This window comes from Labeo rohita, chromosome 21 (genome assembly GCF_022985175.1).
Source record: "Labeo rohita strain BAU-BD-2019 chromosome 21, IGBB_LRoh.1.0, whole genome shotgun sequence".
NCBI classification, from domain to species: Eukaryota; Metazoa; Chordata; class Actinopteri; order Cypriniformes; family Cyprinidae; genus Labeo; species Labeo rohita.
The window spans coordinates 10,887,310-10,907,394 of NC_066889.1; the positions used below are offsets into that span (position 1 = coordinate 10,887,310).

General features: G+C 35.6%; 1 protein-coding gene across 1 annotated transcript; it reads right to left on the minus strand.

Annotated features, from left to right (window-relative positions):
• Positions 1–1,208: 1,208 nt before the first annotated feature.
• slc6a7 (solute carrier family 6 member 7) lies at positions 1,209–19,128 on the minus strand. The gene is given in 16 exon segments (XM_051092317.1): positions 1,209–1,684; positions 3,505–3,678; positions 4,003–4,121; positions 6,017–6,116; positions 6,318–6,455; positions 8,553–8,591; positions 8,593–8,666; positions 8,842–8,966; positions 9,056–9,159; positions 9,254–9,388; positions 11,866–12,004; positions 13,572–13,615; positions 13,741–13,889; positions 14,116–14,247; positions 16,933–17,158; positions 18,618–19,128. Coding segments are annotated over 16 exon segments (1,989 nt in total). The 5' UTR covers positions 18,741–19,128; the 3' UTR covers positions 1,209–1,516.
• Between the last annotated feature and the right edge of the window lie 957 nt (positions 19,129–20,085).

Genomic DNA, 20,085 nt, shown 5'->3' on the forward strand with positions numbered 1-20,085 from the left:
GACTTTTTTTCTCAGTATTGTGACAAACTCACACTTATACAGTCAGAATTACGAGGTGTAAACTTGCAGTTCTGAGAAATTAAGTCAGAATTGTGAGGTAAACTCACAATTCTGATTTTTTTTCTTAGTTTTTTGTAATATAAACAAGTTATAAAATCAGAATTGTGAGATAAAAAGTCAGAATAGCGGGATAAAAACTTCTGACTGTTCTCGGAAATGCAAGTTTTGCATGCATGAGTTTTTTCTCATATTGTGAGTTAAAATGTCTTAATTACCTTTTTTTATTTTTTATTCAGTGGCGGAAACAGGTTTCCATTATCTTCCATATACAATCTGAATGAAGTGTAATTTGAGACTTTTAACCACAAATGAAAATACGTTTGCTAGTTCTCAGTGCTAAACAGGTTTATAGTGTAACTTCCTCAGCATTGCATTTTTTGAAAAACCTCTTTGCGTCATGGAGCTGTTGATAAATCTGTAAATGTCAACAGTTACAGGAAGTAGCTCTTCCATTACAGTTCACTAAAAATCCACTGTGTAATACACACCAACACAGTAGACAGACCCAACAGCACATATTCAGTGTATATATATACCAAATTCTTGAATTGTTCATGCAGTCTAAGCTGAACACCACAAATACCAGAGCTTTTTTTTGCTAGTGCACTCTGTACACATTTCTCTGGTGTATTTAACATCTCCTGAAGGTTTGTTTGCATCAACCGCTGTGGAGCAGAACATTAAATAGCTAGGCACACTTAGAGAAACCGTCTAATTCAAGATAGCTCAATAAGTCAGAGTCCACAACAAAGCCCCAACAAGGGCAGGCTTACCATTGTTGCCATAGTGCTCTGAATAAATAAACCTGTTTCTGCACCTCCTCTGTCATAAGGAAGTTTGCTTTATTCAAAGTATGCACAGCTTGGGTAGTCTGCTGAAATAAGTTGAATCTGCCCAGCTTCGGCTGAGAACAATTCATGATTTTATTTGCTGGATTTGTGGCATTACAAAAGGGTTATGAAAAGGGTATGTTTTTATACAGCATATTTAAACATTCTAAAGAGGATCTCGTACTACTTTATTTTATTCATGAGAGCAGTTACTATTTCAAACAAACAATGTTTCCGAAAGGCACTGACCTGATTTGATTTGACCTGGCTCTTATAAATAACAAACAGATCATGTTACTAGATCTGTTGCCTTAAAAAATAAGCCTATACATTCTTTGATGAAAAGACTAGATGAACGGCATGAAATGGAACCCTTAGGTCGTCAAGTATTCAGCCAATGAATCCAAATGTCTTTTGTGTTTCTCAGCCTCTGGCTTCAGGCCCAGTACTATGCCAAATGAGCAATTAGCATAAATAAAAAAAATGATTGTCCTATGAGACAGTATATTTATGTCAGTCCAGCTGGACTGGTGAGGAAGAGTGCACAATTCTCCAAACAGGAGTCCTCACCAGTACTTGTCCTTTCGAGATGCTGCAGTTCTGACCTCCTAACACATTGGGCAGTGTTACGCCTCGCTTATGGCCTCCCAGTTCATGGCTGTAAAGTCCGCTTCAGTCAGGTTAACTGTAAAGGGTCCTTCAACTTGCTGAGGCTCCACGTGCTGCTCCTGAGAGGTCGTGTTTATGTTGTTAACACGCCAGGAGTTGAGGGGACGGATGGATTTCTTGAAGCGCTGAATGCAAAAAACGTATGTCAGAATGAACGTCACACACATACCTGCTGATACAAATAAATGTGACCCTGGACCACAAAACCAGTCATAAGTAGCATGGGTATATTTGTAGCAATAGCAAACAATACAATCTTGATTTTTCTTTTATGCCAAAAATCTTTAGAAAATTAAAGGAGAAGTCCACTTCCAGAACAACAATTTACAAATAATTTACTCACCCCCTTGTCATCCAAGATGTTCATGTGTTTCTGTCTTCAGTCGTAAAGAAATTATGGTTTTTGAGGAAAGCATTTCAGGATTTTTTTCCATATAATGTACTTCATTGGTGCCCTGATTTTGAACTTCCAAAATGCTGTTTAAATGCAGCTTCAAAGGGCTGTAAACGATCGGTCATGTTTTCCGAAAAATAAAAATTTGTATACGTTTTAAGCACAGGCTCTGGGATGCGCGTTCACGATGCTACGAATTAGTAATGGGTCGTTCTTAAATGATTCTTTCATTTTGAACGAATCTTTAATCTGACTCGGGAAGAACGAGTCGTCTCGGGGAGTGATTCGTTCAGTCACGCATGCGCAACATCCTATTAGGTTCTGTACTGGAATTAATTCACCTGTTTCAAGTCTTTGGGTTTTTTGAGTCGTTCGTGCATCTTATGGGGCTGTCACATGATGAACGAACGACTCAAACCCGAAAACTTGTCAGATAGGAGGTGAGGTGAGCTAATCATAGACTAAAGACCCAGGTAAACAATGAATTAATCTTTTCTGTTTCTTAAAGTATTATAAGAAACAGAGTTTGTGTAAGCAGTAGATGCGTCAGGGAAGTAACACGTAACATTTTAATTATATTTTCCTAAAATGAATGAAATGACTTGAAAAAAGATTTGTTCATTTTGCTGAATGAGACTCAAAGGTCTGAGTCGGTATAATGAGCCGAACTTCCCATAACTACTACGAATCGTGTAAGTTCATCATCTGTGTACTGAGTATGGCGAAAAACTCCCATCTTATTTTTTCCTACAACTTGAGAGGAGGACATCGTTGTACCTTTTTGTTTGTAAACAGCGTTTACAAACTTACTTGCACTTTCTTAAGTCTTTGCGCATTTGCTTTGTAAACACTGGGTCTGTAGTTCCACCTAAGTTCGGCGTGACCTTTCGATGTGATTCAATAGTGCGTAGCATCGTGAACGTGCATCCTACACGAGCTACACAAGCTTTTGTGCTTAAAAAGTATTTTAAAAAATTATTTTCTGAAAAAAATGACTGATCGTGTCGCTAGATAAGACCCTTCTTCCTCGGCTGGGATCGTTTACAGTCCTTTGAAGCTGCATTTAAACTACATTTTGGAAGTTCAAAATCGGGGCACCAATCAAGTCCATTATATGGCGAAAAATCCTGAAATGTTTTCCTTAAAAACATAATTTGTTCACAACTGAAGACAGAAAGACATGAACATCTTGGATGACAAGGGGGTGAGTAAATTATTTGTGAATTGTTGTTCTGGAAGTGGACTTCTCCTTTAAGTAAAGATCATGTTCCATGAAGATATTTTGTACATATATCAAAACGTACTTTTTGATTCATAATATGCATTGCTAAGAACTTCACGTGGACAACTTTAAAGGCGATTTTCTCAATTTTTTTGCACCCTCAGATTCCAGATTTTCAAAGAGTTGTATCTTGATTCTAACAAACCATAAATCAATGGAAAGCCTATTTAGCTTTCACACAATGTATAAATCTCAATTTCAAAAAATTGACCCTTATGACTAGTTTTGTGGTTCAGGGTCACAAACAAGGTTGTTTTGAAGGGACTTACATCTTTAAGAGTGCCAGACTCTTTACTGACGGCCACTATGGCCCAGACGAGAATCTGCAGACAGCAGAAGGCGCCCATACATACACCCAGCGCTTTGCCCCAGGTCGGGTACAAATATGTGCCATAGTGCAGAGGCGTGCGGTACATCTCGATGAAGATGTAGGTCAGGATGAACTGTACAGAGAAAACAATCTCTTACCATTTTGAATATAAAGACTGAGGTCTCATTCTGTGAATGGGACTATCACTGTTAGTGAGATACAATATCTCAGCAAGTGAATTATTCATTACACTGGACACAGGACAGACATGGTGTTTGATTCCACTCTGCAGTAGAGCCAAGTTTCTGAAAGTACTCTAGTATGATTCTGCTCAAACACTTATAAATATATATTCACGTATAACATTTACAATCACGTCAACAGAAACCTCATGCATCATTACATATTAAAACATGAGGGTGATTCCAATAAACCAAACCAAAAGCAGGACACCCACCGTCAGCAGGAAGGGAGTGAAAACCACCCAGCAGGCTTTGAAGTACAATAGCAGTTTTGTGCACCAGGGAGGACAGCGACAGATCATGTCCACAATGTCCTGGCAGAACTGGTTCACACCTGCAATTACATAAGCATATGCAAGTATAAAACAGATCATGGAGTGCAGTCATGTCACATATAAAAACTGCAGCTGACAGGGGAATGTGATAGAAAAGTTGATTATTATATAGCAGATGCTCAATGTAAAATGAATACAAGGAAACACTGTGACTGATATGTAGAGGTTAAGCAATAAACTACAGTTTGTTTTTTATGTCCCATTCAAAGCAGGTTCATCTGAAGTAATAACACCACAATAAAAGAATGAGGCAAAAAAAGAGGTCTTGAAGGAGCAGTTCATCCAAAAATTAAACTTTCGTGAAAATTTACTGACCCTAGATATAGACTAGTATGTTTTTTTTTAGTTTTCATAGGAACAGATTGTGAGCAATTCAATTATAGCCTTACATCACATGCTCACCAGTGGATCCTCTGCAGTGAATGGGTCTGTATCTAAAATTGTCACTAACGAAACAGTTTCTACTGAAACATTTGGTGGAGTTTCACTAGTGACATCTTCGTTTTCGGGGTGTTATACCATAAATTTGTCACTACCGAAAGAGTCACCGTTGTCATCATTGTTTCGGTAGTGACAATATGGAACAACATTTTAGCACAGTTATGCATTTTTTTGTATTTTAATGTTTTAGTAGCATTTTAGTATGTGGGTTGCTACCAAAGCATTACTGTCACTACCAAAAACGTGCAGTCACTATCAAAACACGGGATGATTTGTCAAAAATAAAGTATACTTAATTATTAACTAAGATGTTATGATAGTTTTTGGTTCAGTGTATATTCAAACTAATAAATCCTTAACTTTGAAATCAGTATGATCAACTTTTTGTCTTTTACAAAGAAAAATTGGATTCAAAATACAACAAATCTCATAAATTACAGCTGAAATATTGTCAAAAAAGTAACAGTTATGGATTTACCTACGAAAAAATGTCAATAAAATAGCAAAAATATAGATGTAAGCAAAATCTTAATAAGTCAGTATAACCCTTCTAATTAAATTATTATTACTGTTTCAGTAGTGACAAATATTTCAAAACTTTTGAAAATATAATATGAGAATTAACTGCACAATTACTAAAAATGTGTATCTTGGATATTATACAATTTGCATAACTGCACATACACATTTTTTGGAAAAAGACATTTTTTTCAAGACGTTTCCAACTCTGACTTTGGACAAGTTCTGTCGAATTGCCCTTATAAGAAACAAATCCATCATTAAGACATTTTACATTTAAACAGTCACTTCTGGCCAAAATAGCAGTCCATAATCCACAATAACGCTTCCTCCAGTGAAAAAGTCCCTGTGGTCAAAATACACTGTCTTTTTAGATTTGTTTTAAACTGTTTTAACTTGTAAACAGCGCTTGATCTGTGCCTATTTCTCTCCTGATTCAAACAAAACAATTTTTTCCAATTACAAACAAGCAGCTTTTCATTTTACAATGACTGAACTCAAGTGGATTACTTGTGGATTATTGTGATGTTTTTATCAGCTGTTTGGACTCTTATTCTGACGGCACCCATCCACAGCAGAGGATCAACTGTTGCGCAAGTGATGTAATGCCAAACTTCACCAAATCGGTTCCAATAAACAAACTCAACTTCATCTTGGATCACTGAGGGTGAGTAAACTTTCAGCAAATTTAAATTTTTAGGGTGAACTATAGATGTAATGTTCGTGCTGTAAATATTAGCAGAAATATGTGACTTTTTTGATAAAATAAAATATAAATGTGTGATCCAAAAGAATCCCTAAATTCCATGTAACAAATCAGAATACCTTATGAAATCTCTCTAAAAATAAAAACAAATGTGTTCATGAAAATAAAAACAAATGTGTTCATAATAATATCAGCCCATCAACCAGAAGGAAACAAAAGTGAGTGTACCATAAAAGAATGAGATGCCAATACACATGAAGAGAGTAATGATGATGAGACCAAAACTTGTGCTGAAGGAGTCAATGAGTGTGAACCAGTATATCCCACCCTGTGATGGAAAAACATAAATAAAAAGAAATAAATCACAACAAAAAGAGTGACAGCATTAATGGACTACATGAAGTTGGACAGACAATGAATCTGAATATTAAACATTAGAGACACATACTAAACTCTGGACATCTGTACACATGTATTTATAAAAATGTCAACTACTAAATCCTGCTATCAGTCAGTCTGTTGCGCTTACATCAGTGATGAGCAGCAGGCCCATGAGATAGAAGGCGAAACAGAGCAGCGCCAGGAACAGCGTCTTGTGCTTTAGATTGGATCTGAGCTGAGGAAACTCATCCAGCACAGCCGTACAGATCCCCTCCATGTTACCAAACTGCAGGAGAGAGAGAGAGAATAGCAAGAATTAAACAAAGAACTAACTTGTCAGGAGTGTACAAATATGTCATAAGTTTCCCTGACATCTACATTAACAAAACTAAACAGATCCTCGGCTTTGCTGTTAGGGCAGCAGTAGGACTGCTGTGTGCCATCATCTGTTTGCTTTCACATTCACATTTATGCATTTGGCAGATAATCTTTAGTATATTCAAGCTATATTTTACCAGTATGTGTACATCCTGGGAACTGAATCCATTAACTTAATGCCAGCAGTGCTATGCAAACCATGTATGATAGCCTATATTTACAGGTGAAACTTGCGTATTAATATTATAGTTACAAATACTATAGTAGCTATATATAAACAAACTAATGTTTTGGCAATACAACTGAAATGTGATGCAGAGAGACAAACAGAGATTTCATGTGAAAACCACTGTGTGTTCATGCGTATTTACTGAAATGAGTGTCGTAGCTCAGCAGCAAGCTGTGTAGTAAGACAGGATGTACATGGTTATTTCACACATCTCTTGACAAATCTACTTCCTGAACACTGATGTTACATACAATCACAATTGTAATTTGAAAACACTGAAACCTGACCACTTGGATTCATATTACACAGTTCCCACACTTTCTGTTTAATTGCCATGACTTTTCTCATAATCTTACCTGTCATTCAAATATAGATTTTTCTTTTATTTTTATAGAAAGTCTTTTGAATTCAACTGAAATACTGTGGACTAAAATGATTATTCTTATGTGTAAATGTGAGCGAATGTATATGCTTCCATTCAAAAGTTTGGGGTCAGTAAGATTTTTTAAAGAAAATAATACTCTTTCTTATTCAGAAAGGATGCATTAAATTGATCAAAAGTAACAGCAAAGACATTTATAATGGTACAGACTGAAGTAATGGCTACAAAAATCATATGGCACAGGAATAAATGAAATTTAAAAATACATAAAAATAGAAAACAGTAATCTTTTTAATATATTGAATTACTTTGTTGTTTTATTTAGGAGAAGTCCACTTCCAGAACAACAATTTACAGATAATGTACTCACCCACCTTTTCATCCAAGATGTTCATGTCTTTCTTTCTTCAGTCGTAAAGAAATTATGTTTTTTTGAGGAAAACATTTCTGGATTTTTCTCCATATAATGGACTGATATGGTGCCCCGAGTTAGAACTTCCAAATTGCAGTTTAAATGCGGCTTCAAACGATCCCAAATGCGATTATAAATGATCCCAGACAAGGAAGAAGGGTCTTATCTAGCAAAACGATCAGTTATTTTTATTAAAAAAATACAATTTAAATACTTTTTAATCTCAAACGCTCGTCTTGTCTTGCTCTCCCTGAGCTCTGTGTATTCCGGTTCAACACAGTTAGGGTATGTCGAAAAACTCAACTTAAAAAAAATCATTTCAAAATCATCCTACATCGCTGCAGAAGTACTGACCCAGTGTTTGCAAAGTGAACATGCAAAGAAGATCAAACACCCTTAACGAAAAAGGTAAAACAGCGATATAGGGCGATTTTGAAGTTGAGGGAGAACATGAGATGGGAGTTTTTCGACATACCCTAACTGTCAAGAACATAAAAAACAGAGGTCGAGAAGAGCAAGACAAGATGAGCGTTTGACATTAAAAAGTATATAAATTGTATTATTTATATGAAAATAACCGATCGTTTTGCTAGATAAGACCATTCTTCCTCGGCTGGGATCGTTTACAACCGCATTTTGGATCGTTTGAAGCCGCATTTAATCTGCATTTTGGAAGTTCAAAATCAGGACACCATATCAGTCCATTATATGGAGAAAAATCCTGAAATGTTTTCCTCAAAAAACATAATTTCTTTACGACTGAAGAAAGAAAGACATGAACATCTTGGATGACAATGGCGTGAGTACGTTATATGTAAATTGTTGTTCTGGAAGTGGACTTCTCCTTTAAATTAATTAATTAATTAATTTTAAAAATCCTACCAACCCCAGACCTTTGAACTGTACTTTATTTGTGTATGGTGTGACTCTAACAATGTGTCTGTTAAACTTGAGAAAACCTGAATGCACTGGAGGGTCTTACCAGTGTATCCACTCCCAGCATAAAGAGCATGAGAAAAAAACAGGATGGACCAAAACACTGACCCCGGGAGAAGAGCCAGGGCTTCTGGGTAGGCAACAAATGCCAGACCAGGACCTAACAAATAAAATACAACCACAAACACTCTTAAAATTACAAATAATGCACTATCTTTGGAAATGCAAGAATGTGAAACATTCAATTGACAGTAATAATGCTACTGTGGGCTGAGCTATACGGGATGTCAGAAAAAACAGAAGTAACATGACAGGCTAAACAAGATGTACTTTACCTGAGTCTGCCACTTTATCCACAGGCACGCCCTTCCTCCAAGCCATATGACCCAAGATGGAGAAAATGGCAAAGCCTGCAAAAAAACTGGTGCCGCAGTTTCCAATAGTGATGACTAGAGTATCCCTGCGAGATTAGAAATCATTTTGAGACTAATAATGTTTCATGAAATAAAAAACAAAAACAAAGTGTTTTCTCATAGTAAAAAGCCTAACCTGATGACATTATTGTCAAATTTATTGTAAGACGCCATTGACAGGAGACCACCAACCCCAATACCCAAAGAATAAAAGATCTGTGATGCAGCATCATTCCAAACCTACAATGATAAAACAGTAAAATACAATACAGAACTGAAGGGAATAAAAAAACATAGCATTTATCTAAAAATTGTGCTCTTAAAGAAATTGTACCTGTGCGTTAGCCAGGTGTATCCAGTTTGGCGTGAGGTAGAAGGCGACACCGTTTAAGGAGCCCTCGAGGGTGGCCCCTCTGATGATGAGGACCACCAGCACAAAATAGGGGAAGGTGGCAGTCACATACACCACCTGACATAAGACGAAAGATGAGAAATTAATTTCTTTGTGTAGAACATATTCTCATCTGCTTTGAAATGGCCTCATATGTATTATGAAGTACACACCAGAGTTATTATAATTAATTAAAACCATAAAACCATCATTTCTATTACTTGAGGCAAAACACACATAAACTGAAATAAAACAAAAAATAAAATAAAGCAACATTTCTCATTTTCATTCACCCAAAAAGCCATCCTAGGTGTATATGACTTTCTTCTTTCAGATGAATACAATCAGAGATACGTTAAAAAATGTCCTGGCTCTTCCAAGCTTTATAATGGCAGTGAATGAGTGCTGAGATTGAAGTCAAAAAATGTATCCATCTGTCATAAAAACGCTCTATGCAGCTCTGGAGAGTTACTAAAGGCCTTTTGAAGCAAAGCGATGCATTTGTGTAAGAAAAATATCCATATTTAAAACTTTATAAACCATAATCTCTAGCTTTCATTAACTCTTACGTACACACATTCACACAAAATATGTACATACATTCATGAGAGAGTGGCATTCCAGCGGATGAAGCAGGACATAGGCATAGCATAATCTCACGTGAGAATATGCTAGTCTCACGAAAACAAGTTTTGTTTACAGCAAAGGAAAACCAGTCTCATTATGGCTTATACTGAAATCCTCCGACATTTTTCTTTACAAATGCGCGTTTTGTAATTCAAGACCAGTGTTTTGTTTTGCTACACGCCATACTCTCATGATAAGACCCGCTAGATAAGACCCTTCTTTCTTGGCTGGGATTGTTTACAACCACATTTGGGATCGTTTGAAGCCATATTTAAACAGCCTTTTGGAAATTCAAAATCGGGGCACCATACCAGTCCATTATATGGAGAAAAATACTGAAATGTTTTCCTCAAAAAACATAATTTCTTTGCGACTAAGGAAAGAAAGACATGAACATCTTGGATGACAACGGGGTGACTACATTATATGTGAATCTTTGTTTTGGAAGTGGACTTCTCCTTTAACGCAAGCTAGAATTTTACAAAGTTTTAAATATGCATATTTTTCTTACAAAAATGCTTTGATTCGTTTAGAAGGCTTTTACTGACCCCCCGGAGCCTTGTGGACCACTTTTTATGATGGATGGATGTGCTTTATTGGACTTCAAAAAATCAACAGCCATTCACTGCCATTATAAAGCTTGGAAGAGCCAGAATATTTTTAAATATAACTCCAACTGTATTCACCTGAAAGAAGAAAGTCATATAAACCTAGAATTGCTTGAGGGTGAGTTTATCATGGGGTCATTTTCAATTTTGGGTGAACTATCCCTTTAACATAATGGGTCACAATTTAGTTTGAGGACCAGTTCTCACTGTTAACTATTAACTGCGACTTTTGCTTCAATAAACTCCTAATTTGCTGCTTTTTAATAGTAAGGTTACGTTTAGGAACAAAGTAGGGTTAAGGGATCTAAAATATGGTTATGCAAAATATACTAGTACAAATAAAAAGCCAATATTCTAGTTTAAGGAGATGTTCACTTCCAGAACAAAAATGTAAAGATAATTTACTCATCCCCTTGTCATTCAAGATGTTCATGTCTTTCTTTCTTTCTTCTGTCGTAAACAAATTGTTTTCTGAGGGAAACATTTCAGGATTTTTCTTTATATAGTGGACTTCTATGGTGCCCACCAGTTTGATCTTCCAAAACGTAGTTTAAATGCAGCTTCAAAGGGCTCTAAACAATCCCAGCCGAGGAAGAAGGGTCTTATCTAACGAAACAAATAGTTATTTTCTAAAAAAAAATAAAAGGGAATTTATATACTTTTTAACCTCAAATGCTTGTCTTGTCTAGCTCTGCGTGAACTCCCATCTAATTTGGGACTAGACAAGACGAACATCTGAGGTTAAAAAGTATAGAAATTGTCAGTTTTTTAAAAAAATAACCAATCCTTTCGCTAGATAAGACCTTTCTTCCTCGGCTGGGATTTAGATCCCTTTGAAGCTGCATTTAAACTACATTTTGGAAGTTCAAACTCAGGGGCACCATAGAAGTCCACTATATGGAGAACATTCCTGATTTTTTTCCTCAAGAAATATAATTTATTTACGACTAAAGAAAGAAAGACATGAACATTTTGGAGGACAAGGGGGTGAGTAAATTGATTCTGGAAGTGAACTTCTCCTTTAATAGTGAGAATTAGTCCCTAAACTTAAGTGTTGCCCCTTGATGTAACTAAAACTGAAATAAAACTATATAAATTATACAGACATGTTAAAAAATGTAATACACAATAAAATTCCTCAAACTTTAACAAAAGTAAAAATGGACCCCAAATTAAAAATATAAAAAAAAATTGTAATAGTATCTCAGTGATACTAAAATGGCCAACTGGTCTACACCTATTTCCCTTTCGGGAAAAAAGCCAGCTGGATGTACTGTGGATCTCAGTAAGGCTTTCAGGTGTGTCTGGGTGAGGTCTTACCTTGCCAGAGCTGCGAATGCCCTTGAGCATGCAGAGGAAAATGACGATCCAGGCAGCCAGCAAACAGAGAGCTAGAGGCCAACGTACTGGACCGGGATCATGCAGTCCTGCACTGTTCACTACACCCAGAACCTTTTCACTGAACACACACAAACACTCGGTATAAGATTCAAGAATTCTGTAATTGGCTTCATTGCATGTTAACAGTCTCAGAGTATTTCAAGTGTGGTTTTGTGATACATCAGCATTAATCTCACCACAGAACACCAGAATAGATTTTTCAGCTCTGTATGTGTCAGTAACAGCATACTTCTATACATTATCACACGGTTAACTGTGGTATTTTAAAAAGGTGTGAACAAACATAAAACATGAGCAAAAATACAGTAAAACTGTAATATTCTGAAACTATATTGTAAAATATATTATATCTAGCCTTCAGTGTCATATGATCCCTTAGAAATCATTTTTGTGGAAATCATGGTACAGGATGTACTTATTTCAGTATTTAAAGTAAAGATATTAATTTGAACAAAGTACTATTTTCTGACATCAAACTTCTGAACAGTAGTACAGGTTAATGTTAAAATCAACATATACATATTTAACATTTGAAATTATAAATTAACAAGGACTTATTACAAATGAATATGCATTTACACAAACAACAGTATGTTAATAAATAAACATTAATATATTTTTATATTATTTTTTAATTACTAATGCATGATACCTAATGCATTAATGTTAATAAATTTAACTATATTGTAAAATGTAACCAAAATTTCTGTGGAAAGCTTTGATAATTTTTTTAAAATCAAAATTTCTAGTAATTCAAGCATTTTTACAAACTACAACATTTTTACTAAAACACAAAATGTTAAAAAAGTGGCTTACAAATCAGTTCAAAACAAAGTTACCCACTAGAAAACCCCCCTCTCAAAAAGGAATGGTTTGTCTCATTCTCGCATAACTTGCACAGTATGATGATATTTACTCTAGAAGCACATGGATGAAACACTAGTAGTTATGTTCTCTCTTTTTACCCTAATATTGGTTAAACTAGCAAACCTGTGTCAAGAGTGGATCAATTGACTGTCAACAGTGTTACACTGTACGACAATTTAACTAAAACATAAAAAATGTTTGGTTTTTAAAAATATATTTCTAAACATACCATACGCTCAGTAGTTCTAGACTTCCATGTTGAGTATAGGCCCAAAACACTAAAATTGTCAACTAAGTTACCTGTCAACTGTGTTACCCAGTAAAGGTAACGGTGGACAGTAGCAAATATAGATGGTATTTTATGCACATATTCCTACGCATCACATTTATTTATATAGCACCTTATACAACATAGATAGTTTCAAAGCAGCTATGCAAGGTTATGTTTTGGTTTTTGGGAAAAAGAAAAACTTTTTTCTTCACATTGTCAAATGTAAATGTACCACTAATTATAGAACGACCCACATATTCATGTTATATTTTGTGTTAATATACTACTTTAAATCAGTGACAGGATTAAAAATGCAATCATTAAAAATTAAATGAAAAAATCAAAATGTATTGTTTTCACCTTAATTATTTTTAAATATATTTGCATTTATATCTAAAACAATGTAATATACAGACAAGTTTAGTAAATGTGTTTAGAGAAACTGAAAAAAAAAAAAATAATAATAATAATAATTGAGAATTCTTACTTCCAGAAGACCTCAGACGGACTTTGCGTGACATTCGTTTTGTTCTGTGGATAAAACAGATTTTTTTCTTTTAAATAAGAAAAATATATTTGATTCATCTGGATAACTGATGATAATCACAGTTGTTTAAAATTCTATGTTAACCTTCTAGCAGACGAGACAGACTTACTCCACAAAAGGGAATGTTATGAAGAGCATCACATGACCAGGGCAGAGGGCTCTGGAAAGAACTGCCCAGGTAGTAGAACGTCCAAGCGATAATGACATTATAATAAAGACACACAAAAGTGGACACACACAGCATCCCTATACCAATCCCTGCAATGAGACCAGAACAACACAATCATCTCCATTCGTTTAGCCCTGTATATAATTACCAGTTAATTACAAAACAGAAGGACCATTAATTTTTACTTCTTAAGCAAAATGGAGCTACACGGCTTTGAATAATGAATATAACTCAAAACCAAATTTACATAATCACAGTCCAATTTACAAACCATGATTAAGCTGCTGAATTGATGAAATACATGTGAAGTGGTACCTTTGAGGAGGGGACAGCACTTCCACACGGTAATGGGACCCGCGGCTCCATACTGGCCCAGACTGAGCTCCATGAGGAAGAGAGGCATTCCCGTGAAGAAGAGCATGATGAAGTACGGGATGAGAAACACACCTGCAACCCAACACAGTCAAGACTCATGACTTTAATAAAGTTGTTTACATTATTTTTACAATTTAATTCCATTTGTTAATATACATTGTTGGATTTTTAATTACTTTTATTCATACCAAAAGTAAATGCAAGACAGGATGGGATGAGGAGGCTGGAAAATTTTTGGATTTGAAAAAATGACATGAGTCAGACTCAAAGTCCACCTGCATAAGCATCAAAGCTAAACATGTTAGAGCTTGTGCACGAACCACAAAGCCACAACCCCAAATTATGTCATTTGTGCCAGTGATTCCACACTCCTAAATCACAAGTACTCTCAGCATTTGTATTATTCACATATTTCACATCATAAAAGTGTATTAAAACCATGCAAAACATTAGAAAAACACTACTATAAATACTGCAAATCTTTTTTTGCATTGCAAGTGCTGTCAATTCTGGATTTAACAAATCATTTCATGAACAGAACCGAAACAAGTGTTTCCGTTGTGTGTGCATATTTTGGTCTGTAATATGCAGGAGAAATGGGAGCAATTTCAGTGTCCACTTTCAGACACCACCTGCTTTCATTGTGTTTCTAAGGTTTCAATTCTGGTATTTAACTATAGTTCAGCGTTGCCCTTTAAAGTGTTGTTTAGCACAATCCATGAAATTCATCATGTTTGTTTTTTACAACTCATTCAGTCTCTTTATCACAACTGCTAACTAGAAACTCTCATTTTTAAGAATTTACTATTATAATATAAAACAAAACCAAAAGAAATGACAATTTTCTACATCACGCTCCAACAGTCTGTGAACAGGTCTCTTCATTTGTATTACTAACCATATTTACTTTGCAAATTTCTTCCTTTTTTGAGGCCTGCATGGTTTGGGCTAATTTGTTTCAGAGGTTTAAAGAGAAATGCACCCTCCTCCCTACTGCAGGGAAAGGTTTTTGGTTTTGGTTGGTTGGGCAGAGGGATGGATTTCAGCTTAGGGTGACCAAACTCCCAGTTTACTCATAAAAGACCCATTTAGACAAGAAGTTCAAAAAGTCTCTTATAGACCCTGCTGAACTCAATTGAAACCATCACAGAAATTCTAATAGTTTCCACTACAAATACCACTACAAACTATCAAGTATTTACCATTAAATCAATTTAAGAATGGTTTCCTGCAGTGTGTTTTGGGACATATTCCATTAGGATTTAGTGGTTTTAACAAGACACCAACAGAAGGCGAGAGATTACCAGCAGAGACCAACAGGGGCCATTACAGTTTCTATTAAAACCAGTACAATTCCCATTATAACCAGTAAAACCATTACAAATTCTGTGAAAATTTATATTTTGGGCTGTCATGATTCCTCAATTCAATTTGAGTACTCAATATTAAAAAATGACATATTAAACCCATTTAAAAATCATATAAAGCATAATGCTATTGTGAATTCATAAACACTACGATTCAATAAATAAATATATGCGATGTAGGTTTAATATATCTGCTTTAATTATTTATATGCGTGTCAAATCCGTTCACAGTAAATGCTGCTCCAGACAAACTTTTTATAATTTAACGTTACTATAACGTTTATCTGGGAACGCAATTTCATCAGATTTGTAAGGTAAATAATTCATAAGCCTACACAAACACAGGAGAATCAGTATCTTTCTCAATATGCTAACTGTTCATCACGATTTCAAAATAAAAGCTTAAACCTTCTCTCTGAGTTTATACGTTTTGATGTCCACATATTAATGAAATTACAGTGGCTGTAGTATTTGTTTGTTGTAAAGAAATAGCCAAATATTAAAGATTAAGTGGATATTTGAATTAAATGTTGTTCATTAAACAAGGATTAGATCACGCAGTAAAGTGTAAAAACAATCGTAAGGATGTTAGTGATTTGTTATAATGCGTAATGTACATTATTGTTTATAATACATTATGTATTTTAACAGTTTTGTTGAATAAAACCAAAAACTTGCTTTTAATACTTTATTTGCGCTAATTATTATTGCTTCATTGCTATTATATATGTTTTAAAATAATTTTAAAGGCTATTGCTTAGGTCTATTTTTATTACCTGACAAAAAATTAATTACAGTTATCCGCTTAGTCGATTAATCGTCAGAATAATCGACGATTACTCGATTACAAAAACTAATCGTTACTGACGACCGTTTTCTGTCGGGTTTTTTTCCAAGCAGGGGAGTATGCACAAGATATTTAATTATTAGCATGAGTAGATTATATACAAAACCAAAGATGCAAAAAGACACAAATTGCCACAAACACGCAAGATTTGCCTCAATCACGACTTCCACGCAAGTTCAAAATTTTAATCAGAAACACTGATTTTTTTTTTTTTTTTTTTTTTTTAAATGCGGTCACATTAGCTAAATTTAAGTAAAATTTTGTGACGAAAGAAGTCCATTGTCCATTGCATAGTGATGTACAGATTAGCACAGCTAACACCAAAGTAATTTTTAAAACATGTAATTTTCTATTGGTCGACACAGCAAATTTGCATGACCAACCTTAACATGAAAATCTGATTTAGCAACTTTTCAGCCCTCACTCAAAATGATTGAATTTGATGAAGAACAGTAAATGTGACCATCCTTTTACAAAATGGCTTGTTTTACAACTCAAGCGATCCAACAGATTAGCGTTCATATTTACTGCATTGTCACTCACCTCCTCCATTTCGGTAGCAGAGGTAGGGGAACCTCCAGACATTTCCCAGGCCAACACAGTAGCCAATACAGGAGAGCAGAAATTCATATTTGCCACCCCACTGTTCTCTGGGAGGCTGAGCAGGAGCAGCTGGTGTAGAGGATGAAGGCTGATGCTCAGTTTGAGACTGGGATACAGGGCTGATGACATCGTGAGAAGACACAATCCCATTCTGCTGTGCTGGACTCTGTCAAGAAGATTATTCAAAACTTATGACCGCTGATCAAACACAACCATATAACAGATGAACAACACACCTCTTTCTTATCCAGTAATTAGGTCAGATGATATAAAGCTGAAGCTGTCAGCAGGCTTTAAGTATAACCATAACAACTTCCTAGCCACACCCTAGCAACCATTTAGAGCACCTTATTAAAGGTAAAGCAACATGAACAAGTCAACAAATCAGTAAATCACCCTGATAACTGCTCTTCCCACCCTAGAAACCACCCAGAGTGCCCTAGCAACCCATATTTCAGCATCAGAACATTGTAGTAACATAGGATTGGTTTCTATTGACTTGAAGAAGTGTACTGATACCATACCTACCTAGCAATAATCAGTAGCACCTAGAAACCACTGAACTCACCCTCGCAATAACTATCCAGGAATAACAATACACAGAAGACCCAATCAACTGCCTCGCAAGCACGTGACCCTATTAAACACTGAGAACACCCTAGAAACTCCCCAGCAAACACCCAGAACACTTTAGCAACTGCATATCAACTATCTTGTAACTGCAAGGCTACAATGCAAGAAGTCTGAAGGTTTTATGGCCAGATAGATTATAGAATATCTAAGACTAAAATAAAAAAAAACCTTAATTTGCTGTTAAAATAAAAACTGCTATCTATCTGGCTTACAAACTTCACCTAGGCTTTTTTAATATCTAGTTTACATTACTTCTCTTCTCGGCTGTATACAATAAGCAAACATTTACTGCAGTTTACTATGCAATCCCGATGGAGGAAGTTATGGTCAGTTTGGTCTGTTTAGTGTGTATCCTAGTGAGAGAAAAGGGAAGTAACTTGATTGCTAAAGGAGCATGGATGACACACTACTAAACAAGGCTGTGACTGGCATTATTTTCAGGCATTTTCATAATATAAATAAATAATATTATCAATAGGCTAATATTTAAAATTAATATTATTATTTGACTTTTTCTATTATATGATTCGGACAAAATGCAGGCCTACATTAAATTATATTAGAAGGGTCCTAAATGTATAGTTTATCCCAAAATGAACATGAGTCACTATTCACTGCCATTGTATGGAAAGAGGATGCAATAAAAGTGTATGGTGACTGACGCTCTAATTCTCCTTTTGTGTGGGGAAAAAAAGTCAAAACATATTTGGAACCAAATGAGGGTGAATAAATAATGTCAGAATTTTCATTTTTGAATAAAGTATTCCTTAACACATATCTAATAATAGTAACTATTAAAACACACATACAACACAAGAGTTCACCGTAGTGAAACGTAGCAATGAGGAATGAGGACAGACGGGTTGTGTTACCTCGACAGACCAGCAAGCCAACTAGTGTTTAAGTAAGTCAAAGTTTCTTTCAAAATTCACATAACATCAAAACACAACATTTTCTACTTCAAAATAAGCATTAGTGTGTATTTGAAGTACCTCTCTTGTAGTAGCTGTGTTCACAGTCACACCGTTTCCAGGTGCTGTTCTCGTCTCCTCACTCGGCATCTCCCCAGCGCTTTTCTTCTGATGCTCGCTACATTGTTCAGTTAATGGTTTCATCGAAACTCCTGGTTGACTTTTAAAACAGACCGTAATGTTTTAGAGACCTCACATAGACCACGTTAGAATAAAATAGAGTAACCTAGAATAAAAAGCGCAGGTGGACTGCGATGATCCATGTTGTTGGTTGGGAGAGGGAGGAGAAGAACAGTCGACGGAGGGAGGCGCCGGTGTGTTCCGCACACAGTGCTCACCTTCCTGCAGGTAAACTCGTAAATAATGCCCCTCCTAAGAGCACTGCTGGTCATTCGCATCGTCCATGATTTGAATACTTATCAATGCATTTTTCTTTGTTGACAAGTTCTGTCTCTATGCGTCAATTTACGCTTGGATAATATGTCTCAATGTGACATCATGTGAAAGCTTTCAAACATCTCGCTCTACGAAGCGAATTGGTCTCACTGCAACAGGAAGTCACTTCACCGAGTTGACTACAACAGCAGGAAACCACAGTGCGTGCTGGCTTGCAATGACACACTCGATTTTAGCAGAAATGCATTTTATTGTTAATAAATGTAAACAGCTTTATTCAGTCAATATAAATATTGTAAAATAGCCTACATTATATTAGGTTTTTAGTATTTATATAAATCTCTCAGATTTACAAAATGGCAATCATATTAGCTTTTTACAAACTTTCAAATACTGAGCTGTGCAAAAACCATGGCTAAAATAAAAAATAGTGTAAACATTTTGCCTTATTAGGGCCCAAGCCACTAGGGGGCCGTGTTGTTTTCCTTAGAATTATTATTATTATTATATATTATAAATATCTTGGACACCTCCCAGTGCTTTTTTGCTTTTCTCCTGTCTGGGGAAATGATCATTTCAGTCCATTTGGGTCCCTTAACATGCCCAAAAGCTTGGAATCCTCAGTCATGAGGGCCAGGCAGATGCTGGCACACAAGAGTGGCAGAAGGGCTCCACAGCGCTCCCTGGAATGCGGTGGTCCATATATCAAACCTGCATATGGCACTTGTTACACATAAGCTGCTTTCACACCATGTAGTAATTACCCTAATTCCGAGATGACAACACATGACATTCTACTCGGAGCTGTCCCAAGACATGCCCCAAAATGACATTACATAAGGCATACATAGGGAAATAAAGGGATTGTCACAAAACCAACTATAAAGTGCTACAGTTTTTCTCAGTCGATTTAACACTTTTCGCCAATGTAATGCAACTGCTTTTAAAATTAACACAGTAATCTAAACACTGGCTTATCTTATCCAAACAGTTCAACTTTACTGCAAAATGAGGCACTGCATTTTTTTCTAATAATGCATTTATTAAAAGTAAATATTAACATCAAAACTGTAAGTGTTTTCTCTATTGATTA